Source organism: Leopardus geoffroyi, chromosome D2 (genome assembly GCF_018350155.1).
Source record: "Leopardus geoffroyi isolate Oge1 chromosome D2, O.geoffroyi_Oge1_pat1.0, whole genome shotgun sequence".
NCBI classification, from domain to species: domain Eukaryota; kingdom Metazoa; phylum Chordata; class Mammalia; order Carnivora; family Felidae; genus Leopardus; species Leopardus geoffroyi.
Genome location: NC_059334.1, coordinates 72,016,684 through 72,038,499, shown reverse-complemented (window position 1 = coordinate 72,038,499; position 21,816 = coordinate 72,016,684). Strand labels below are relative to the sequence as shown.

Below are 21,816 nucleotides of genomic sequence, written 5' to 3'. Positions count from 1 at the left end.
ATGTTGGTACATTGTTAATATATACTAGAGCCTGTGTTTAAAGTGGCTACATCCAGACTCTCTCTATAAACACACACACACACACACACACACACACACACACACACCACAAACAAGCCATGTGAACATACCTAAACAGATAGAGCTGCTTGGATTCTCAGTTTGCAAAGAGCAGGGCTATAGGAAACTAACCATAGGAAGAAGCAATTAATGGTATAGGGCAGAGGTTCCCACTCTATGATGTTTATTAGAGAAACATTCTAGAAGAACCTAGGTCTGGGATGGGCATCAGACACCTGTGTTTTAAACAAATTGAGTAACCACACTTAGGGAAACATTGCTAAAATATCTTACATTGTATATCCTAAGGATTTGGAAATAGACAAGCAAGAAACAGAACACCTACAGACGATTTTACCTGCTCTGTAAACTGTTTTTAGAGGGAGACCTTGGAAGGATTTATTTTCTGGGGGGCAGTGTTGGTCTAGGGCTTCATTCCCCAAATTTGAAAACAGAAATTTCACTATGTGACTGCGATCATAGACAGTTCCCGTATTTCCACCCTCCCAACTCCGTCCTAATCTGGAAGACCTCTGGGATTGAGTCTACCCCTCCCTTCCTACTGTGCCTTCCATTGGGCTAGAGTCATTCTAAGCAAATTTGGATTCTCTGGTTCTTGAGTTCTGTTGCCAAATCTTGCATTAAAGATCAAAAACCAGTGCCCTTTCTGTGCTTCATCTATCTATAGCTTTTGTGGAAGGACATGATGCCTGGTAGGAACGATCATAACCTGGGAGTCAGGAGACCGAGATCCACCATGGGCTGGCTGTGTTGTGTGGGCAAGTCACTTAGCATCTCTGAGACTTACGTTCCTCATTTTAAAGTCAAAGGGCTGAAGTAGATCAGTGTTTCCTGAATGCTGGTCCTAGTCTGGGGAACTTTGAGGAATCGAGTTCCCGGGCCTCACCCCTACAGCATCTCATTCCCAGGTCTTGGGCTAGTGCTCCAGAGTTTGTTTTTCAAAAGCTCAACAGAAGATTCTTAGGCACCATGACATTTGAGAAGCACTGGACTAGATCATCTCTGAAGGCCTTTCCAGCTCTATAATTCTGTTCTGTTTAGAGCGTGTAAGGGTTTTAATGAAAAGAAAATGGTATTAGAACACAGTGGCCCAATGACACTCTGATGTGCGGGGTTTAAGACTGTCATTCATTGCGCTTAATATTCCCGAGTGGATGTCAGAGGGCAAATGCTCCTTACTAGGGTCGCCCTTATATATCAGCACCCCAGTTGAGTGAGAGTCCAGCTAGCTTGTCACTTTGTGAAAACACACAGCTACCTCCATGGTAATTCTGCCTCCATCATGTAATTCAGCTAGAGATTCGGCAACAGCAGGCCACCAAAGAAGCAACATTAAGCATATTATTAGCGTTGCATTAATGGAACAAGGCAAAAAGATTTTCATGGCACTGTAGCAGATGGAAAGGATTGTGGGGCACCGGGGTGGCTAAGTCGGTTGAGCTCAGGTCATGATCCCAGGGTCGTGGGATCGAGCCCTGTGTCAGGCTCCACACTGACTGAGTGTGGAGGCTGCTTAAGATTCTTTCCCTCCCTTTGTCTCTCTCTCTCTTTCTCTCTCTCATTCTCAAAATTAAAAAAAAAAAAAAAAAAAAAAAAAAAAAAAAAAAAAGAAGACAATGGAAAGGATTGTTTTCTATGGCCTGGAGCTAGATTTGCTGCTAGTTGAACGTGAAGATCTCCCTTGAGGTCTCTCTTCCGTGAGATCTGAAAGACTGAAGAATCTGGAATTATTTTCTGAGTTTTTTCTGCCGTGCATTTTTAGATTACATACAAGAGGTGCATAGATGCTTAGACCTGTTCACAGTACCTGTGGTAATGGCACAGTAATGCCAGGTGATATTACTATACTAGGAATAGTTACAGGTGAATTCTTCTAGATATTGCAACTGTCCTTTCTCTCGCTCTGCATTTTGCCCTGGTTTTTGAATATGCATTCACGTCGCGGACTGACCTAGGTTCGAGTTCCCGGTGGCGACTGTTTTTATACCTGATCAGCCCTAAGCTCTCGAGGGTAATCACTTAAATCCATCTCCCCTAATCTTCCTTACCGGGCAGTGAGGTTTGAAAAACAAAACGAGACAAAACAAGAAGGAGCCAGAAGAGTTGAAGGGGAAGCACAGCTTCTTGGGCTCCTGGTGTCCATTTTCTTTTTCTTTTTTCTTTTTTAAATTTTGTTTATGTTTATTTATTTCTGAGAGAGAGAGAGCTTATTTATTTCAGAGCATGAGCGGGGGAGGGGCAGAGAGAGAGGGAGACACAGAATCGGAAGCAGGCTCCAGGCTCTGAGCCGTCGGCACAGAGCCGGACGCGGGGCTCGAACCCACGAACCGTGGGATCGTGACCTGAGCCGAAGTCGGCCGCTCAACCGACTGAGCCACCCAGGCGCCCCTCATTCTCTCATTTGTAATCCGTGCCAAGATGCCCTCCTTCCTCGGTCTAAAGTGTCTGGGGAAACTGTGCAGCTCTGAGAAGAGCGGCCTGTCCTCCTCCGAGAGAGCCAGCACCACGGGCTCGTGCAGAAGGACGCGGGTTGTCGAGGATGTGCGTGTCACCAGCACCCCCCAGCCTGCGCACAGGCGTGCCACCATCACTCACTTGTTGTACCTGCACCCCGAGGCCTACTGCACGCTGGAGCACTTGATTAGCAACTTGGATCCTCCCGGTAAGTGAAGGAGCCCACTCTGCTAACAGCTTTGTGTTTCATGGTCGGCTTCCGTAAGGAAGTACTGCGTAGAGCCGTTCGGTACTGTGTTCCTCAAAAGAGACACTATCCCTTGTATATAATTGATGGGGTGAGGGTGGGAGGAAAGGAGAATGTGACAAAAGTACAGCTGCAGAGCTAAGTTCTGAGGATATTTTTGTCTATGATTTTATGATCTCAGTAACCAGGGTGTCTCTTTCCAAACTTGGTACTCACATTCGTCTATAACGGGAAGCGTGAGGAAAAGGAAAGCTCTCTATCCACGCACGCTGTTCTGTCCTATGTTAAGGCGTGGATCGGAAGGATACATCCGAGGCAGCCAATCGGCCATGGGCAAGAATGACCTACGTGAAGGCGAGATCGCAGTTGTGTGACCGCCCAGGGTGTGCTCCTCTTGTGCAAGGTTTAGAAACAAAGATCTGTAATGTTTGGAGAACGCGTGGAGGCTTCTTTTCAGGGAAGCACGTTAGAACGGGGCCACTCGTCCACCTCCAGGGATGGAGCAGACGTAGCCTGTGGGCAAGAGTTTCCGCACCAGGGACTTGGCACACTTGGAATGTGTGATTGATGAACATGGTACCTAGTTGCTCGCTCCTGGTCAAAATCAGGCTAGAATCAGTAGGGGAGGCAAAGGCTATTAGACACGGTCCCTGCCAACACGGGGACATGAGCCAAAGGAGCCAGAAAGTCAAATACATACCTGGTGATTCTTGGACAGCTAAGAGGAAGGCAGCGTTGGATTAAGGCGAGGTCAGGTAGGTGAGTCAACCTATATTGGGGTGTTTTATTTTGCTTTTCACAATTAATTTTTAACAGCTTTTCTGAGATATAATTCATACACCATGCAATTTCCCCCATTTGAAGTATACACGATTTTAGTATATTCACCGATATACACTGACACGTGCCACCATCGTCACGGTGAATTTTGGAATATTTGTGTTGTCTCAGAAAGAAACGCTGGACCTTTCGGTATTATCCCACCACCTTCCCGTCTCCAACCGCACCCTTAGGCTTAGGCAACCAGTAATCTACTTTCTGTCTCTATAGATTTCCCTATTCTGGACATTTCGTATGAGTGGAATCATATGACATGTGGTCTTTTGTGCCTGGCTTCTTTCACTCAGCATGTTTTCAAGACCCATCCATGTTGTGTCGTATATCACTGCTTTGTGCCAATAGTGGTGGCTAAATATTATTGCACTGCACGGTTAAGCCACATTTGGTTTATCCATTCATCAGTTGATGGACATCTGGGTGGTTTCCACCATTTTGGCTTTTGTGAATAATGCCGCTATGAACACTCATGTACAAGTTTTTGTGTGGATGTATGTTTTCATTTCTCTTGGGTGTATAGACAGGAGGGAGACGCGTGGGTCCCGTGATAACCATGTTTAGCCTTCTGAGGAACTTCCGGGCTGTTTTCCAAAGCAGCTACACCACTTTACATTCTTACCGGCAGCATATGATGGCTGCAACTTCTCCCCATCCTTGCCAGCACTTGTAATTATCTGACTTGTGATTCTACCCATCCTAGTGGGGATGCAGTGGCATTTCACGGTGGCTATACTCAGTGTTGGCTGGGATGGGGAGGAGTGGCCAGCAGATCAGCACTAAGGCAGGACCGTGTGGGGACCTGACAGATGCTGACGGGATGGTTCCTTGGTTCTCTCATTCTCCACTTCATCGTTTTCAGGGGAGCCTAAGCGGGGGTGGAGAAACCATGACCTCTGTTCCCAGCCACCTCATTAGCTGCCCTAGAAGGACTTTATTCAGAACCAGCGGACCACACCTCTTGCAGTTCAGGCTGAGAGAGGTGCCCTGAACTGCAAGATATCACACCTCCACGCTGGCAGATACCCAAATCCCTCTACCGAGGGAAAAACCCCGTCTATTCCACAGCCAAGGATAAAAACGAAACATGTAGGTTTCTCTCGGAGCTAATACTGTATTGTGAACGTTGTTTGGTGCTTCTACTGAATGCGTCCCCTGAAAGAGATTGGAATCGGAATTTGGAATGAGCTGTTGATGCCCATGAAAGAGATAAGGTCTGCTGGTGGGAGAAGGCGGGAAGTCAAGGGGAGACCAGTAAACTGTGGTTGAGTGAGAGCGTGCTGGACAGTTGCTTGTCAGCAGGTTCGATGACATGGGAGCAAGAGAACAAACCGTATCAGAGAGAGCCCTGGGTAGAGGAAAGAATAACCATCATTGGGATATCTATATCTTAGTGAAGGCAGATAAGGAAATCTGGGGGATCGGTTTAGTGTGTGGCTTTGGAGTTGGACCTTCGAGAATTTCAATCCCAGCTCTTCAACTTACTAAATGTGTTATTTGGGGAAATTAGTGTCTCTAAGTCACAGTTTCCCTATTTTAGAAGGAAGAATGCATACCTTCTGAATGCTGTGAGGAGGCCCGCCTCTAGGGTATATGAGTCCCTGGGCAAATAGTGTTTTGTGGAGCCCCTGTGTACATGAACACTCTGAGTCACCCGCAAATCAATGTGTCAACAGCCTGATCTTGTTCAATCATGGGAAAGTAATATCATGCCAGCCTGAAGGAGTGATCACTCATCAAAATCCCTTCCTGGAATCAAGTCAGCTCCAGGCCCCTATGATAATCCCATTGACAGGAGTCCTAGGGGTTCTCTGGGAGCTCCTCCAGATGCCCCCAGGGCATCTGGTCAACCCCCACCCCCACTCCCCCCTGCACAAGACAGGAGAGACAGAGAGGATCATCAGCGAGAGCTCCAAAGAGCACTGCTGGCCCTAGCTGATCCCAGGCACCAGAAGGGGACTTAGACATTTTTGAGGGAGGTGAGGTTTGGGACCAGGGGCCGGGTCTAAGGGCAATGTTGATTATGGGGATTCAGTGAGCACATGCATCTCCCAGGTGTGTGGTATCGTGGCACATAGAAGCATCCACTAAATTTTAGCTACGATAATCGATAAAATAGTTTGTTATTTAAAAAATAATTGCTATTGTTTGTCTTCCACCGCTGTGAAGGAATAAAGGCCCAGACTTCGTGCTGGTGGGGCCCAGGGCAGTACATGAGGTGAGATTCCCAAGAAGCCACCATGTGTGCTCAGAATATCCCGTCTAGGACAGGTGCTTGGAGGAAGTGCCCCCTCCTGCAGCCATGTATTAGCAGTATTACCAAAGCCAAGTGCTCAGAAGCAAGCAGCTCCCGGCAGGATGCTCGGGGTATTTGGCAAAGGCCTTCTGCAGCTGCCAGAAAGACCTCAAGAGGCTACAGCATCCTGTTGTTGTCTGGTGCTCAACTATTATTTATTTTTGAGAGACACAGAGAAAGAGACAGAGTGCAAGTGAGGGAGGGGCAGAGAGAGGGAGACACAGACTCTGAAGCAGGCTCCCGGCTCCGAGCTGTCAGCACAGGGCCCGATGCAGGGCTCGAACTCACGAACACATGGCGAGATCATGACCTGAGCCGAAGCCGAGCGCTTAACCGATTGAGCCACCCGAGTGCCCCTCAACTCCTACTTTGAGTTGTACAGGGCTCCATGCTCTTCAAAGTGTCCCTACGTGTATCTTGCCTTTGTCGCGCTCAAAACAAGCCTTGGAAGTCAGTAGGCAAGGAGCTGTTTTGTCCATTTAAGAGCAGGGAGGGAATTGGTCCAAAGATGGGACATGGCAACAAAACAAACATACAAGTGAATGTGCAAAATAGCTTCTGCATGTGGATATGACTCTCTCTCTCTCTCTCTGATCATCAACAAAGATTCTAGAAGAATGAATGAAGCTATCCTTCACTGAGGGCCTGCTAGATCTCAGGCACTGTGCCAATCGCTTTATAATGGTTCCTCATTAAGTATTCATAATAACGCAACAAAGGGAGTACTGCTTTTATCCTCACTTTATAGGTGGGGAATCCAAGGCATCTGATGTGAAAAGAAGCCTGCTGAAAGTCAACAGAGGTAGTGAATGGAAGAGCTAGACTTGGACTTGATACCCAAGTTTGGGGTCTTACTCATTTTACTGCGTGGCCTCAGCCCTATGAGCCTGAGGACAGATCATCCATGAGATCTGGTGAGTTTCAGCGCTCTTAAAATTTGTTTCTGGTAGGGCCGACTAAGTACTGTAGCAACTCAAATGTGATGACTTTCTTATAAAATAAATTGTTTTTCCCAGGAAAATTAGGAAATATTTCTTTTCCCTGGTTCACAAATACAAGCTATCTGTGTGGGTTTTTCTCTTTCTTTTCCTGTAGGAACTTAGAGAAGTTTTTGAAACTGTGTTTCTTTCTTGAAAAAAAATTTTTTTTAACATTTATTTAATTTTGAGAGACAGAGCATGAGTGGGGGAGGGGCAGGGAAAGAGAGGGAGACACAGAATCCGGAGCCCGTTCCGGGCTCTGAGCTGTCAGCGCAGAGCCCGACGCGGGGTTGCAACCCACGAACCGCGAGATCCTGGCCTGAGCCGAAGTCGGACGCTCAACCAACTGAGCCACCCGGGCGCCCCAAACCTGTGTTTCTTTCTGTCTCTCTGAGCTACCGCGTCTGGTAAAAATGAAAGAGCATATTTAGGGCAAGTATCTTCTTGACAAACAGGAAGAGACTGGCACTGTTTTCAAAAGCCCTAAGGATATCTGGAAAGGGTTCAGTGATTATGTTGTCAGCTGAGTCCAAATCCCAAAGCAGAATGTTCTGGACTGGAGACCAGGGACCAAAGTAGACTTGGCAGTCCTCTCCCCAGAAAAATAATTCGTATCCCTGAAGATAGAAAGGTGTTTTTGCTTTGGTTCAAGCACCTGCTGTGTTCCCCTCATTATGTTTACTAGAGCCCTAGGGGCTGTCTTCACTTGGGATGGTCTCCCCAAGACTCAAACACTCGCATGACTGAGAGAACCTCCTGGGTGTTTGCACACTCTTGTTTCTTAAAGTGATATCAACCTGTTTTCAAACTGACCATGGCATAGAATACTATGATTCTGTAACATTTCTTTTTGTGTCCCTTTCTCACTCCATTTACTGTCACTAATCCCAACCCCATAGGTCAGACATGTATGTCAAATGGCCAGGGGAAGGGCTTAGGTATTGAGGGACTTTGTTGTCTAGTTCAAGGAGATATCCCGCGAGACTCTATAGAGCTTTTCAGTTGTATCTTCCTGGTGATACTGAGGCACCATGTTGGGAAAATGTTTTTTTTTTTTTTTTAATACTTTGCAAACCTCAGACTCATTTGTAAAGACCCTCCCTTCAATTTGAGAGAAGTGTTTGACCTGGCCATGAAAAAAATGTATCCCGAGACATACTGCAAGAAAGCACATCTCCTTCCTCCCTTCAGCCCTGCTCTCCTGACTGGCGGCTTTGACAAGGGGCTGTCCTGAACACAAAATACTGACAGGAATCTGGTGCTCTCCAGGAGCTGGCCTCAATTCCTCTGGCACCCCGGGCCACCAGGGCCACGTCCAGTTTGATGATGGGATGTGGTTCCCTTACAACAGCAGGCTTACTTTGATTTTTATTCTTTTGGAGATGGAAATGATGGATGGTGGACAGTTTCTTCTGTCTCGGGAAGGCACCGAAGGAGACTGGAGATTTCCAGTCTTTACTGTATAGTAAAGCTTTCTTTGATCTACAGTTCTCAATGACCCCTGTTAGCCTCCCAAGGCTTCCTATTGCATTAGTTTAATTCTATTTCCCAGAATCATAGTTTTAAGCTCTTGACGGTCAGGCCCTGCCTTTCTATCGCGTCCAACCATTAACCCCCAAACGCCCACATCAGACATCCTTGTCACAGATGTTTGAAGGCCCCTTTCCCTGTCGGCCTCTCTCTGCACGTGCTGCTCTGCTGCCTGGCGTAACTTTCCTGGTACCTCGGAATCTCCAGCAAGATTGGGCTTAAGCTTTTCCTCCCCTGGGCAGGTTTGTCTTCCTTCTGGCCTCATCGCCCTCTGCGCTGCCATGGCATCCTGTGTGGATTTCTGCTAGCGTTGCCTATTTACAAGCCTCTCTTCTAATGTGCTGTGAGTTCCTCACCGAGGGTGGGGAGAGATCCACATTCATATTTTCATTTTATTATAGTACCTGGCAGAGAAGAGCCCGTAAGTGTACAAGTAAACGAATGAATGAACGTTTGCCGAAATCAGATCACTGCGTTCGAACACAAGGGGCATAAAATTGTCTCCCTGCCTTCAAGTAGCTGAGGCTCTGTGGTGCAGTGGCTGCGAATGACGGGCTGTGGGGTCAGACTGCCCGGCCAAGTTCAAAGTCCAGCACTGCTCCTCATGAGATGTGCGACCGCATGTTACTTAGTATCTCTGAGCCTTGGCTTTATCACGTGGCAAATGTGATGATCCTGCCTACATTACAGTAATATTATGAAGACTAAAAGAAAATATAAACATAGAAGAAGAAAATATACCAGCAGGTTCTCAATCAGTGTTGCCCCCTTTTCTGTGTCTCTCAACCCCAAAAGTGTGAGAAGCCAAATAAATGGTAAGGTAATAAATACTACTCGTTGTCAAAGGAAGGAAAAGTAACTCGGGCCTGGGGTGGCCTGGGCAAGAGGAGATAGGATTTGAGCTGGAAAATAGAAAAGATATACCCAAAATATGAACAGAAGGGAAACATCTCAGTAGTATGAAAGTGCTAAGAAAAAAAATCGAGGACATCTTTCACTTAGTTACCCTGCCTGACGCTGCTTGGTCCAGCCTTTTTGTTTTTTGTTTCTTTGTCATTCATTCATTCATTCATTCATTCATTCATGTTCAGGAATGTGGACAAGTAGCTATTTTCACAGGAGATGTTCTCATCTAATTTACTTCCGTGAGTCACTAAATATGCTGAAATGCTCCATTAATTTTAATTATATGTACTTAAAAACGAATCTTATTTAAAGTCAGAGGATAAGGCAGTCTGTTTAAATTTATTGTCTGGCATTGTTTTCATACTGACTTTAAAAAAATTTGTTTTTATCCTGGCTTTAAAAAACTTTTAAAAAAGGTTCTTACTAAGAGTGGCCTACCTTCACAGAAACCCCTGAGTTAGCATCATTCGATCCTAATGATTGTGGGGTATAGCCCAGTGCTTAGGATTATAGACTGCTGTTAACTTAGTGAGTCAGACATGAGTCTGGAATGGCCCCGGGATGCAAGACCAAAGCTGCCAATGGGAAAGCAATGGGAGATGATGTGTTATTCATTAGAGTAGACAGGTAGACAAACCGAGGAGTGACTCTGTCCTTGGAATGCATGATGAAGGCTGCCAGTGCGAAGGTAGCATAGTTGCGTGCTGTTAGGATGCAGAGATAGCCGGGAGAGCGAGGCCTCCTTTGTCAGCCTTGGGAAGACACCACACAGAATGCAGTAGAGGAATCCTTTGCAAAATCAGAATTCATGGGACCTTCAAATTTAAATATGTTAGAATTCTAGATGGACTCTGGTGTGCCTTAGAATTCTAGATGCTTTTTTTTTTTTTGAGAGAGAGAGAGTGAGCATGGGCACACGAGGGGGGAACCGAGAGTGGGGAGAGAGAGAGAGAGAGAGAGAGAGAGAGAGAGAGAGAGAGAGAGAGAATTTTAAGCATGTTCCACACTCAGCGTGAAGCCAGTCACAGGGCCCAAAACCCACGACCCCGGGATCATGACCTGAGCTGAAATCAAGAGTCAGACGCTTAACCGATTGAGCCACCCAGGCGCCTCTTACAGGTAGAAATAAAACTCTAATATCAACACCCTCTTAAGGGCCTGGGAGATTGAGGCTCAGAGAAGTGAAACGACTTTCTCAGGTCTGTCATATAAGACCTCCCCCCTTTGGGGGCACTTCCTGTACCACGCAGGTGCTCATTCGCAGATGGTTATGTGTGTACGTGTCTCTCCCTACCAGGTAGTAAGGCTCTTATAGGCAGGAACATGGCCTCATTTCTCCAGTGTATAACACAGTGCTTAGTACATTTCATACATTTGAAAAATTCGGGTATAATTCGCACGCCATGAAAACAGACCATTTTAACACAGACAATTCTGTGGCTTGTTTAGGATATTCAGAGCGTTGTGTAACCATTACTCCTGCCTAATCCCAGGACATTTTTATCACCCCTAAAACAACTCTATATCCATTAGGAGTCACACCCTGTTGTCAGCACTCTCCAGACCCCGGCGGTTACCGATCTACTTTCTGTCTCTGTGGACTTGCCTCTTCTGGAATTTCATATAATTGGAATCACACAACACGTGGCCTCCTGTGTCTGGCTTCTTTCACTCAGCATCATGTGTCCACGGTTGATCCATGTTGTGGCAGGTGTCAGTATTTCATTCCTTTTTGTGGCCAAATAATATTTCATTATACGGATATACCACATTTTGCTTATGTATTTATCAGATGATGGACATTTGAGTTTCTGCTTTTTGGGTATTATGAATCTGCTGTGAACACATAAGTACAAGTTTTTATATGGACATATGTTTTCTTTTTTTTTTAATATTTATTTTGAGGGAGAGAGCACGTACACACACACACACACACACACACACACACACACACGTGTGAGTGAGGGAGGGGCAGAGAGAGGTAGAGAGAGAATCCCAAGCAGGCTCTGCACTGTCAGCAAGTAGCCTCATGTGGGGCTCGAACCCACAAACTGTGAGATCATGATCTAGGCCAAAACCAAGAGTTGGATGCTTAACTGATTGAGCCACCCAGGCACCCCTGGACATATGCTTTCAATTCTCTTGGGTATGTCCCTAATAGTGGGATTGTTGGGTCATATGGTCACTATATGTTTAACTTTTTGAGGACCTGTCAAACCACTTTCCCCAGTGACTGCACTGTTTTGCATTAAAATTCCACTTAATACAATTCTAAATGAAGTCAAAGCTCTTCCCCAAAAGTGGAATAACCAGTTTTCACTACAATAAAAAATCTCATGTGGACATTCATGTCTGTTTACATCCCATGTCTTGACCTTCAAAACCCCTTATATCCCTACCACTTAAGGGTCTACAGACACATGACGCACAGGTAGGTAGGATCTTTGCTCTGAGACATTAATTCTCTGGTTTCTTTATTCTGCAGGTGCCCCCAAGTTTTGTTTGGTTGCTGTTTAGAGTAGAGAGCTTTCCTCATCTAAGTTCTGTAGCCATAGATAGCAACTGAAATGGATCAGAGGACGTCAGAGATGGTCTGACTCACGGTGCCCAGAAAAATCCAGCTCACAAAGGTCTGCGTACGGCCAAGCGGAGAGGGAGAATTCTCATGACATAGAATGAGTCCCTATGGGAAAAAGATAAGCTTGGGAAGAAACGCCAAGTACTTGGGGCCACTGCCAGCACCCTTCCTCCTCCCTTTCTGTCCATGACAACCCAGATCATTTTCTAAGGTCATTTTTGACATCACCAGAATATTCCAGGGCGTTTAACATTTGCTCCTCTTGTGGGACAATCCCCAGTTCTGTTTCCTATCACCATTTTCCCTGAAGTGCTATCATGTGATTCTAGTATGTAGCTGGGTACATTCATCTGTTATCTTTTCCTCGGGCCAGACTTGTCCTTGAAGGGTACAGTCAATCTCTGTAAATCACTTGGTAGCCAGCTACTGCAGAGGTACAGGCTGCTTAATAAATAACTGCCTAATTGTTGAGGTCATCAATTGGTCCAGTATTATCCTTGACAGAAATACTAGGTGCTGTTAATTTGTTTAGTAATACTATCGGCTGAACGTGATCTAGCATAGATCATGGTTCAGTTGGTCTATTTTAAGCGTTTCAAGAGGATATAAGCAGCTGGTTCCAACACATTTTTGGTTAGCTTCTTTATCTAGGTACCGGGAGTGGTCTAATTGATTTTCTGTGTGTAGCAGCTGGTGAGATGTTGAGCTCAGTGCGGCATTTGTAGCATTTTCTCAGTCTTTCTGATTCCAGCCCCTTGCTAACCTCTTTTTAGAGTTATTTATGTACTTGTGCTATTTGCCTAGTAGAATGTGAGCTCACTGAGGGCTTAATCTAGGCATCCTTGATCTGTACGCCTCTTTCAGTCCCTCAGAGGTGATGTTACGCATATTACAGATGCTCGGTAAATATTTGTTAGCATAATTAACAAGTCAACTCTAACTTATTTCTCCTCATTATTCCCCAATTTTTGCTCGCTTTGCTTTCAATCGCAGGATGCTATGGTTTAATGCTACTCGTGAGGCTTACTGCTTTTTTCTGGGTACAACTGCAATAGCCAGTGAAGCATACTGGTAAATGTTCAGCACTCTTAGTATATTTTATTTAGGAAGGGAAAAACTGTATTGTGTGATCCAGATCCAAAAGCAAGAAGAATTTAAGTTCTAAATGTTTCTCTTCCTGTCCTCCCTTCTAGTCTTCTCAAACCCTAAGAAATCCAATATATACGCAGAGTGTTTTTTGTCTAGCTGGGGAGCAGTGAGAAGGGAGGAAGGGAATAAAACGACTTTGTATACCTCTTTCAGAAACACAGCCAACTTGACACATGGCATATAATACCAGCACAAACTTTGGTTGGATTGTAGAAATGTGCAGCTGTTTAGAAATTTTTAAAGAGAGCTCATGGAAAAATGTAAATATAATAGGACATCATTACGAAATGACTCATTTCTCTAGAAGTTGATAAAGGTTATAAATCACATCCTTCCCCCTAAAACACAATTGCAGGCTTAACGGAAATTTGGGGTCATATTTGTTTATGAGGCAGTTGTTACCAGAGTTCATCCGAGTAGGTTCATTTACATATTTTAAAGGAAGAGACGCATTAGCACAGTGTGTGGGCATACAAATTCCATTATGTCTGTACAACAAAATGACCCAATTCATCATTGATTCTCTTAAGAAAAAAAAAAATATGTTCTCCCTGATGGGCATATCTGGTTACTTCAGGGTATTGTTTTATTTAGAAGTTGTCTCTGATTTAAAGTAAAGGACTAGTTGAAAATGATCGGAGGATCGAGACAATTTTTTTTTTATTAACCATAAAAGATGAAATGGATAACTTAAATTCTCTTTTGTTTTGAGCTCCACTAAAAGCAGACCCTGAGACAAGAATTTGAGGACAAGGTATCTATTTAGAAGGGGATCCCAAGAGGGGCGCCTGGGTGGCTCAGTCAGTTAAGTGTCTGACTCCTGATTTTGGCTCAGGTCATGATCTCATGGTTCATGAGTTTGAGCCCTGCATCAGTCACGAGCCCTGCTTGGGATTCTCTGTCTCCCTCACTCTCTGTCCTTTCGCCCCCCTTCATGTTCCCTCTCCCCCCTCTCTCTCTCTCTCCCTCTCTCCCTCTCTCTCTCTCTCTCTCTCTCTATATATATATATATATACACACAGTAAATAAATAAGCATTAAAAAAAAAGAAGGTGATCTCAGGAAACACTCGTAGGGGAGTAAAGGTAATAAAAGGTGAATTATCAAACTACTAACCAGTGTGGGCAGCCAAAGCTGAACTACTTGGGAACTTGGGGCGATAAGTGCAGAACATACCTCAGAGACAGTCCGCTGACTATCCCCATGTGTCATCTGTTGAAAGCTGCTTCCAGGGGCATTAAATCACTGAGATGTTTCTAGTAACTGGGTTTGAATTGTAGAAGTGAATGCCAAAGAGAAATGAGCAAAACAAAAAAGGAGAGAATGTATATGTCTAAGAACAGAAAGAAGTTTCATAGGAACCCGGGAAAGCTGAACAGCCAGGTCTCAGAAGTATAAAGTTCCAGTCCCCTCCAGGACCAGCAGCTGAGTTTTGGGAAATGTCCTTTTCTCCTCCCTCCCAGTTGGCTTCCTCTGATGCTCTACCCCTCAGAATTTTGGTATTCACATGGTTCTGCGATGTGTACCCTTGGCCTGGCCTTACTTGACCTTTCAATGCAAGTACCCACCTCTAATTGGAACTTTTCTATATATCTCTTAGCACAGATTCCCAAGAGTGAAAACCCAGTTGGCCCAGCTCATCTTTTTCTTTTCTTTTTTTTTTTTAAGGTTTATTTATTTTGAGAGAGCGAGAGAGTGCATGTGTGAGTGGGGGAGGGGCAGAGAGAGAGAGACTCCAAAGCAGGCTCCAGGCTGAGCATAGATCTGTGAGATCATGACCTGAGCTGAAATCAAGAGTCGGATGCTTAACCAACTGAGCCACCCGGGTGTCCCCCGGCTCATCTTTTTCCAGACAGAATATAAATTGTAAGTGTTTGGCCGGCTGATATATGGGTTTCCCAATCCCACTCCCCTCCCCTGCCCCTGCCCATCCAGAGTCTACTAATAATCCAGTCAGCCATGGCCAAGGTGAGAAGTCATATGGCTCAGTGCCTATTCAAAAGAGGGGGAGAATGGGAACAGAAGGGGAATGGATAGGGCAAGGTCCCCCAAGGCATAGCATTAACACCTGGACATATGTTGACAAATAAAAGTCTTGTCATGAGGAATTTCATGGCATTTTCATGAATTTGTAGGCTAAATAACTAGAAAGATAAAATAAAACCCCACGTGGCTATCCTTTGTCATCTTTCTGGAGGAAAGATGCTATGGACATCCTAGATATAAATAAATTGGCAATAATTTCGGTTCTTGGGCTAATAATCTGGGGGGGGGGGAAATCAGTAAAAAGGCAAAAGGCATGCCATCTCTCTTTTCTTTTCTTTTTCTTTTTAAACATTTATTTATTTTTGAGAGAGAGAGAGAGACAGAGCAAGTGGGGAGGGGCAGAGAGAGTTGGAGGCACAGAATCCAAAGCAGGCTCCAGGCTCTGAGCTGTCAGCGCAAAGCCCGCCGACGCGGCGTTGGAACCCACGAGCCAGAAGAGCATGACCTGAGCTGAGGTCGGACGGATGCTCAACCGACTGAACCGCCTGGGCGCCCTTGTCACCTCCCTTAGAACTTCCTTCTCACTGCCAGTCCTTTTACTACAATACCTGCACCCCTGAGTTTATTTGGACTCATCTCTCAATTGGCGAGGTGTTGTGGTCAAGCTGTTTGCTCAAGAAGGTTGTGTGGTGTTGTATCTCCTGAGCACCTCTGTGTCTGTGATGGTTTTACCCATTGCCTTTCTGTCTGAACATTTTGGCTGCGTGGAAGGTACTTGGGATACACACCTTCTTTCTTCAAGATTTCCAGGTGTTGCCCCCTGGTCTTCTACACATCCCTGTTGCCGTTGAGACATCTGAGGTGAGCCCAACCTTTTCTCTTTCTGTAGGTTTCTTTCTGCCTGGATGAATGGAGAATGATACCCTTGGAAGTTCAGAAGCTTGGGCTAGGACTTGGACTTCGCATTCTGTATCAAATTTTGCCAAAATATTATGTCTGTACTCTTTAAGTCTGCCATTTCATACCTATTTTCATTTCCAGGAAGTCCTGGTGGGTTCATCTTTGAATATAGCCTCTGCTTCTTACGTGCACATCTAGGACATAAAGTTTTGGTTTCCTTTTTAAGTCTTCCTTTATTTCGAACATCTATTGGTTTTCTCTCTTGGTTTTAGATGCTTTGTTCTGCATCCGTTGAGATCGTTTCAAGTTTTTTCCTAGGCTAGGAATTAGATATTTTATCAGTGTCTGTTCTGTTCTTCAGTGTTTCATTCATTGCTATTGATACTCTCTTGGTCCTCAGTTTTCATTCCTTATTTCTATAATCTTTTCCTTCATCTCATTGTATCGTATCACCCTCTCACTCTTAAGCTCTTTTTTTAATCTCACGCACAAATTCAACATTCTACATCTGTGCCCACTCTGCTTTACTCTGGTTACCACACAGAAGCCGGGAGCATCCTGGCCAGGAAATGACCAGTCGACAGTACAACTTTCTCTGACCAAACCCTCCAGGTCTTTCCACCTCACTCACATTTAAAGCCCAAGTTCCTTGTAAGGTCCCTGCCTCCAGCCTCGCTGGCCTCCTCAGTGCCTTGAACGTACCAGGTGAGCTCTACCTTATGGCCTTTGGGCTTATTGTTCACTCTGTCTGAGATGCTCTTTTCTCAGATGACACTTTGCTTACACTCCTACCTATGTCAGCTTATTCAAATGGTACTTTCTCAAAGAGGCTTTCCTAGGCCACCCACTTGGAACCCCAATTCCTTTCCCCAACACGTTATCCCCTAGTCTTGATTTTTTCCCATAGTTCTTATCACTTATATCCTATATATATTTTTTGCGTATATGTTTTATTATATCAGCCCCCCTCCCCCTCCTCAACTAGAATGTAAACTCCATCCAGCAAAGATTTCTGGTTTGTTCACTGTGATATCCCAGCTCCTAGAACAGGCACTGACCCTTAGGAAGCATTCAATAAATACTTGCTGAATGAGTGCATGGGCTGAGGAGAGTAATTTTGTCTTCCTGGGAGGATTCCTCACATCGATGCCCATTCTTTCTTTAATGGTTGGCATCACATGCCTTGTCTCATTTGGCAGCAAAGGTCATATACCGAGGGATCAGGAGGTACTAAAGTCCTTCAGGGCGTTGTAAGTTAAATCCCCCAGATTTGAGGTTTTCAAAAGGCTCCTGATATCCTAAAATGGTTTTGAAAACTGGAATTTTACAGTTTTCAAGCCTATCCTATTTTGTTGTCAATCGAGGAGGCAATGAGAAACTAAACAATAACATTCGTTACTGCCTTTTCTCATTGTGGGTCTCAGCGCAGGGCTCTTCTGTCTCGTGTCCCTAATCCTCACCCCGAGCCGAGCACAGAATTTGCAGAGCCCGGTGCAAAAGGAAAACGTGGGGCCCCTTGTATAAAGTGCAGGAATAAAGTCCCATTAAAGGGACCAAAATATAAAGCCTTTTCCCTTATTTCACACCCTCTCTCTCACCTTGGCATAGTGTTTTCCTTTGCTAGTTAATGTCCCGTGTGAAATTTTATAGTATTAACATGAATTGGACCTTTCATGTTCATATTGTGCAGTGCCTGTTTTAAATGCAAGTAGGAGAGCATCGAATATGAGGTAGAATCACCGAAGATACACAATTTATATCTCGTAGGTCGTAGACACACATGCATTTCATTCTTTAAAGAAGAGCGGGAATTCTGCACACAACTAACTCAGCTGTTTTTTCTTTTGCTTCGTGATGCATGCACGTCCCAGCGCTCTCTGTCTTTGGCTTGTTGATGGAGGGAAGGAGGAAATGGGTCGTCCTACCTTTCCCTTTGTTTGATGTCATCATGTTCAGTAAATGGTTGGCTAACACAGGCAACAGAAGTCGGAAAGGATAAGATAGGGTTCCTTGGTTGATTGTTTTCCAGAAGACCATTCACCGTTGCCTTCTTTCCGCACTTTAAGTGAGTGTTCCGATCTGGATGGAGACTGACCTCTCAGCACCCCTGGTTATTCGGTGGTGGGTGTAACACCCTTACCTTGCCATCGCCTGGAGTCTCCGTGAGCTCCCAGCATGAACCTTGGTTCCCTGGAGTTCTGTACTCATGGAGCCCTGCAAACACCACATGCAAAGGAATGGCATTACCATTCTGCATCTGTCTCTTCTGCTCACACACATGCTCCACTCTCCCAGTGGATGTCACCTATAAAACACAAGTTCAGAGATAAAATTATTACAGACATCAGTGTGATGCGATCAAAGCATCACACCAAATGGAGGGCCCTTCTGAGCCCGGGCCCTGTGTAATTGCACAGGCCGCGTGCCCTCGAAGCAGCCCTGTTCTCACCTCCTTACAAGCGGAGCGTATTACTACCATTCCCGGATGAGACTGCTGAAACCCGGAGACAGAAAATCCTGTGCCCAAGGTTACTCTGCCTCTGGCGGAGCTGGAATTCAAACCCTGGCTGTGTCTGATCAGGCCGCCCATGTGGCCAGTGTGACATAGCAGACTAACCACTGGGTAGAGAGAGGTAAGACATCAGGAGTCTTGACCCATTTCTAAGTAACCGTGTAACCTTGGGCAGGTTTGCCTCAGGACTTCGTTTTCCCTTACATATGCGTGAAACTAATGCCTACGTTTTTGTACGTGTTCTAGTGTTGCCTACACCGTAGTTCCCATGGCCCCTTCTCTCCTTGCACCAAGAACTGGAGACACCCACTGAGGCGTGTGTCGGTTGACAATGCCACCCTTTTTGGTGGCAGCAAATGCGCGAATGGCTGTGCACTTTGCGTGCCTTCTTTGGCCTGTCCCACAGATGATGGCGGAGATGTCTGGGGAGAATGAGAGAGAAGTTGTTTTCCGGGAGCGTGCCAGGGAGTAATTAGAGTTGCAAGGTGAAACAAAGGGTGGGGCGCAAACGTAGGCTTTGTAAACCCTGCAAAAATTCTCTGATCCACCCCACCCACACACACACACACCACAAATTTGTAAAATTCTCTTTCTACGGAAACCATAGGAATGCTAGTCCTTGAGAATGATTCCACAGGGTGAGTGAATTATACCTTAAAGGCGTGATATGTTGGGGCACCTGGGTGGCTCAGTTGGTTAAGCATCCGACTTCGGCTCAGGTCATGATCTCACTGCTCGTGGGTTTCAGCCCCACATCAGGTTCTGTGCTGACAGCTCGGAGCCCGGAGCCTGCTTCGGATTCTGTGTCTCCCTCTCTCTCTGCCCCTCCCCCGCTCATGCTCTGTGTCTCTCAAAAATAAATAAACATTAAAATATTTTTTTAATGTGTATTCATTTTTGAGACAGACAGAGACAGAGCATGAACGGGGGAAGGTCAGAGAGAGGGAGACACAGAATCCAAAACAGGCTCCGGGCTCCGAGCTGTCAGCACAGAGCCCGACGCGGGGCTCGAACTCACGGACCGCGAGATCGTGACCTGAGCCGAAGTCGGCCGCTCAACCGACTGAGCCACCCAGGCGCCCCTAAAAAAATTTTTAAATAAAGACGTGATATGTGGATCTGGGTACGCCGTGCTCCCCTGGCCAGCCAAGGATGAGCTCACCGGGCCAAGGTTAGGATGCTGTTCACCTAGCAGGTTGTCTCATAAGAAGTCCAGCTAACAAAGGATAAGCTATCAAGAGAAGACTGTTCTGTACAAAGAAGGCAAAACGCAACGTCATTTCTATTGTGCCAAGTTTGAAGGAAATGCCAAAGAAGTCAATGTACATTGAGAGCATCTTGACTCAAAAAAATGTGTGTGTGTGTGTGGTTGGGACGGGGAAGGAAAGCCTCTTTCACCACCTCTGTGGAAGGGAAGGCCCGACAAAGCTTTGGATTCTGACAAATCTCTTCCCTCATGTGTGAGGCTGTAATAACATTAATCTCATCCAGTTGTTACAAGGATTAAATGAGGTGATAGAATGGTGGCTGACGCATTACAAACATTCTGTAAATGGTGACAAAAGTGATATCGAGGGCTGGTTGCTAACGGGACTCGGTAAGACGACTGCCTGGTTACATTTCTTTTCAGCTTGCTTTCTCTCCAAGGTGAATTATGGCTTTGCATCTTTCACGCAACTGCTAGGTTGACTTACCTATGAGACTGAATTTACTTTTATTGTATTTCAGTTAGATTTTCTAAATCAGTCTATTTGATGATCAAACTGAAAAAAAAATAAAATGAGTGCTTATTTTGACTTACTATGATAAGCTAGGGCCATTTATTCTTAATATTCATCAAATATTGCGTTCCTACTTTGCTCCTGTCACTACGTGAATACAGATACTCACAGGTGACCCCTTCCCTCAGAAAGCCCAGAGCCTTTTGCAAAAATAGACATGTAAATCCTTCACTGCAATGTAGTCAAGCTCAGGGCGCTGGCGGCACTAAGTACCAGAAAAAAGAGAACGTTGCTAGGGAAGCCATTGGATTTCTAGATGATCTAGCATCTGGATTGTTCTTGCCCACTCATTGTATTTCTACCTAGAAACTATTAAGGAAAGAAGATAAAGCTAAAAACAAACTGCCTTTTTTTTTTTTTTGAGGGATCTTTTCCCAAGTAATTCAGACCTATTTCTGTATTTCTTGTGAACTTCTCACATGCCTCCATTAGGCTAAACTCCTCCGCGAAACGCTTTTACTATCAAGAGATCCTGTGACTTCTGGTAATAGGTTCTAGGACACACGTAGGAAAATGGCTTGTTTTATGCTCACTCTGCAGTTTATATCTTTAGTGGATTATTTATAGGGAGCTTTATACCTTAGTAGTTTTTCTTTTTTTTTTAAATTTTTTTTTCAACATTTTTTATTTATTTTTGGGACAGAGAGAGACAGAGCATGAACGGGGGAGGGGCAGAGAGAGAGGGAGACACAGAATCGGAAACAGGCTCCAGGCTCTGAGCCATCAGCCCAGAGCCCGACGCGGGGCTCGAACTCACGGACCGCGAGATCATGACCTGGCTGAAGTCGGACGCTTAACCGACTGCGCCACCCAGGCGCCCCCTTAGTAGTTTTTCTTAAGCTGCAAACTATTGCTCAGATCCAAATTCAACATCGGCTTCTGAGAAGGACAGTGGGGGGAATTTTGCATGCAAATGTGAAATAATTCGACTTGAAGAATTCATGGAAAAGAACTTTGCTGGGCCTCGAGTCAGTGAGATTCATATGGAAAAAATCCTAGGAATTCTCTGTTGAGGACATGAGAGTAAGATCAAGAGGGCCTGGACATTTAGGAATTTGTCTCGGGCCATAAGAAACTCTGGAATCCTCACTTCCAATAAATTTCCATTCAGTTAGCAGTGAATGTCCGGATGACTGTTATTTTAGCTAACCAAGAGGCATTGCTTTTTATTTTTTACTTATTTTTTTAAAGTTTATTTTATTTATTTATTTTGAGAGAGAGAGCACGGGGGGTTGGGGGGGTAGGGGGAGAGAGAGAGAGAGAGGGAGAGAGAGGATCCCAAGTAGGCTCCTCACTGTCAGTGCAGAGCCTAATGCGGGCCTCGAACTCACCAACCACAAGATCATGACATGAGCTGAAATTGAGAGTCTGATGCTTAACTGACTGCGCTGTTGCTATTTATTTAGTTTTTAATGTTTATTTATTTTTGAGAGAAAGAGACAGAGCTCCAGGGGGAGGGGGGTAGGCAGAGAGAGAGGGAGACACGGAATCCAAAGCAGGCTCCAGGCTCCGAGCTGTCAGCACAGAGCCCGACGCGGGGCTCGAACTCATGAACCGTGAGATCGTGACCTGAGCCGAAGTCG

At 45.2% G+C, this 21,816-nt stretch overlaps 1 protein-coding gene across 28 annotated transcripts in view; it reads left to right on the top strand.

Annotated features, from left to right (window-relative positions):
• Positions 1–21,816, top strand: part of ABLIM1 (actin binding LIM protein 1) — a 302,559-nt gene that overhangs the window by 109,432 nt on the left and 171,311 nt on the right. For 24 of the 28 annotated variants that reach the window (XM_045439052.1, XM_045439045.1, XM_045439044.1 and 21 more), the window contains exon 1: positions 479–2,743. The exons of the other annotated variants lie outside the window; for them this stretch is intronic. In XM_045439052.1, coding sequence (XP_045295008.1) covers positions 2,500–2,743 — 244 coding nt within the window. In that variant the 5' untranslated portion in view covers positions 479–2,499. Of the gene's footprint in view, positions 1–478; positions 2,744–21,816 lie in introns of those variants that run through there. 28 annotated transcript variants of the gene reach the window in all.